Here is a 1,266-nt window from a genome sequence, read left to right on the forward strand (position 1 = left end):
CTGGTCATCAAGATGTACGTGGTGGCCATCATCACAGGGCAAGTGAGGCTATGGAAGAAGGCTTTTGCCAACCCGGAGGATGCCCTGAGACACGGAGGCCTCCAGTATTGCCGGACTGACCGGGACGTGGAGTGCTGCCTCAGAGCCCACCGGCATGACGTGGAGACCATCTATCCCTTCCTCTTCCTGGGCCTTGTCTACTCCTTCCTGGATCCTGACCCTTTCGTCGCCTGGATGCACTTCCTGATAGTCCTCCTGGGCCATATGGTACACACGGTAGCCTACCTGAGGAAGCTGCGAGCGCCCATCCACTCCGTCTCCTACACCCTGGCCCAGCTCCCCTGTGTCTCTATGGCTCTGCAGATCCTCTGGGAAGCAGCCCGCCACCTGTGACCAGCACTGACCCCTCCTTGGCCACCAGACCATGGGCCAAGAGCTGCTGTGGCTGTATCTGAGGACTTAGTGTCCCTTCCAGATTGTGGGTCCTGGTTTCCTAACAACCTGCTGAGATGGATCCCTGGGTCCAGTGGGCCCATGTGTGTGTGTGCGTGTGCACGCACACATGTGCATATGTGCATGTTTCTTAGCCCTTGGATTTCTACCTGATGTGGTCGATTGTAACATTTAGAGAGTTGTCAAGAATGACAATATCTCAACTCAAATAACAGAGCATTAGGAACATCTCCCTCTTCCTCCCTAAGAGTGAAAAGGGAGAGGAGACTCCATTCAGAATCCCAAACCTAAGGATCCTCCAGATCCAGAGCCAAGAGAGCAGACTTCTCAGACCCACTGCAGAGATTTAGGCCCAGCGGTCTCCAGGCTGGCTTGGCTGGCTGTATTGTAAACAGGAATCCCAAATGAGGGCCTGAGAGGGCCTAGCCTGGGAGCCACTGCCTGTCCCTCTGGAGGAGGAGCTCAGGAACAGGTCTGCAGCTGCTTCCACAGTGGGTGTTAGTGACAGAGAGTGGGATTGTGGACTGGAGTTCCCACGACCCCTGAAATGATCCTCTGTTCCCTCTTGACACCTCCCTTGCCCTATGTTCCAGATTCCTTTTCTGGAAGCCTTCTCTCTGGCTCAGGTGAGGTTGGGAAGGCTCCACAGTAAAGTCAGCCTTCTCTTCCAGGGCTTTAGTTACTCCGAAGGGCTGTCCGTTGAGGACAGTGGCTTTGAATGACCAACCACTAACAGGAACTTTCTGGTTCTTTCAGTGTCTTTGAGGTTTGAAAGCTACAAATGTCCACCCCCATGGGGAACCTGGGTGTGTG

General features: G+C 54.4%; 1 protein-coding gene across 1 annotated transcript; it reads left to right on the forward strand.

Annotated features, from left to right (window-relative positions):
• On the forward strand, nucleotides 1-393 carry LOC100947895 (prostaglandin E synthase-like; the record flags this gene model as incomplete). The annotated part of the gene is made up of 1 exon (XM_012808003.1): nucleotides 1-393. A coding segment is annotated over one exon (393 nt), but the record flags the coding sequence as incomplete, so codon positions are not given.
• Nucleotides 394-1,266: the final 873 nt, after the last annotated feature.

This window comes from Otolemur garnettii, unplaced genomic scaffold, assembly GCF_000181295.1.
Source record: "Otolemur garnettii isolate 467f Iridium unplaced genomic scaffold, OtoGar3 scaffold00082, whole genome shotgun sequence".
NCBI lineage: Eukaryota > Metazoa > Chordata > Mammalia > Primates > Galagidae > Otolemur > Otolemur garnettii.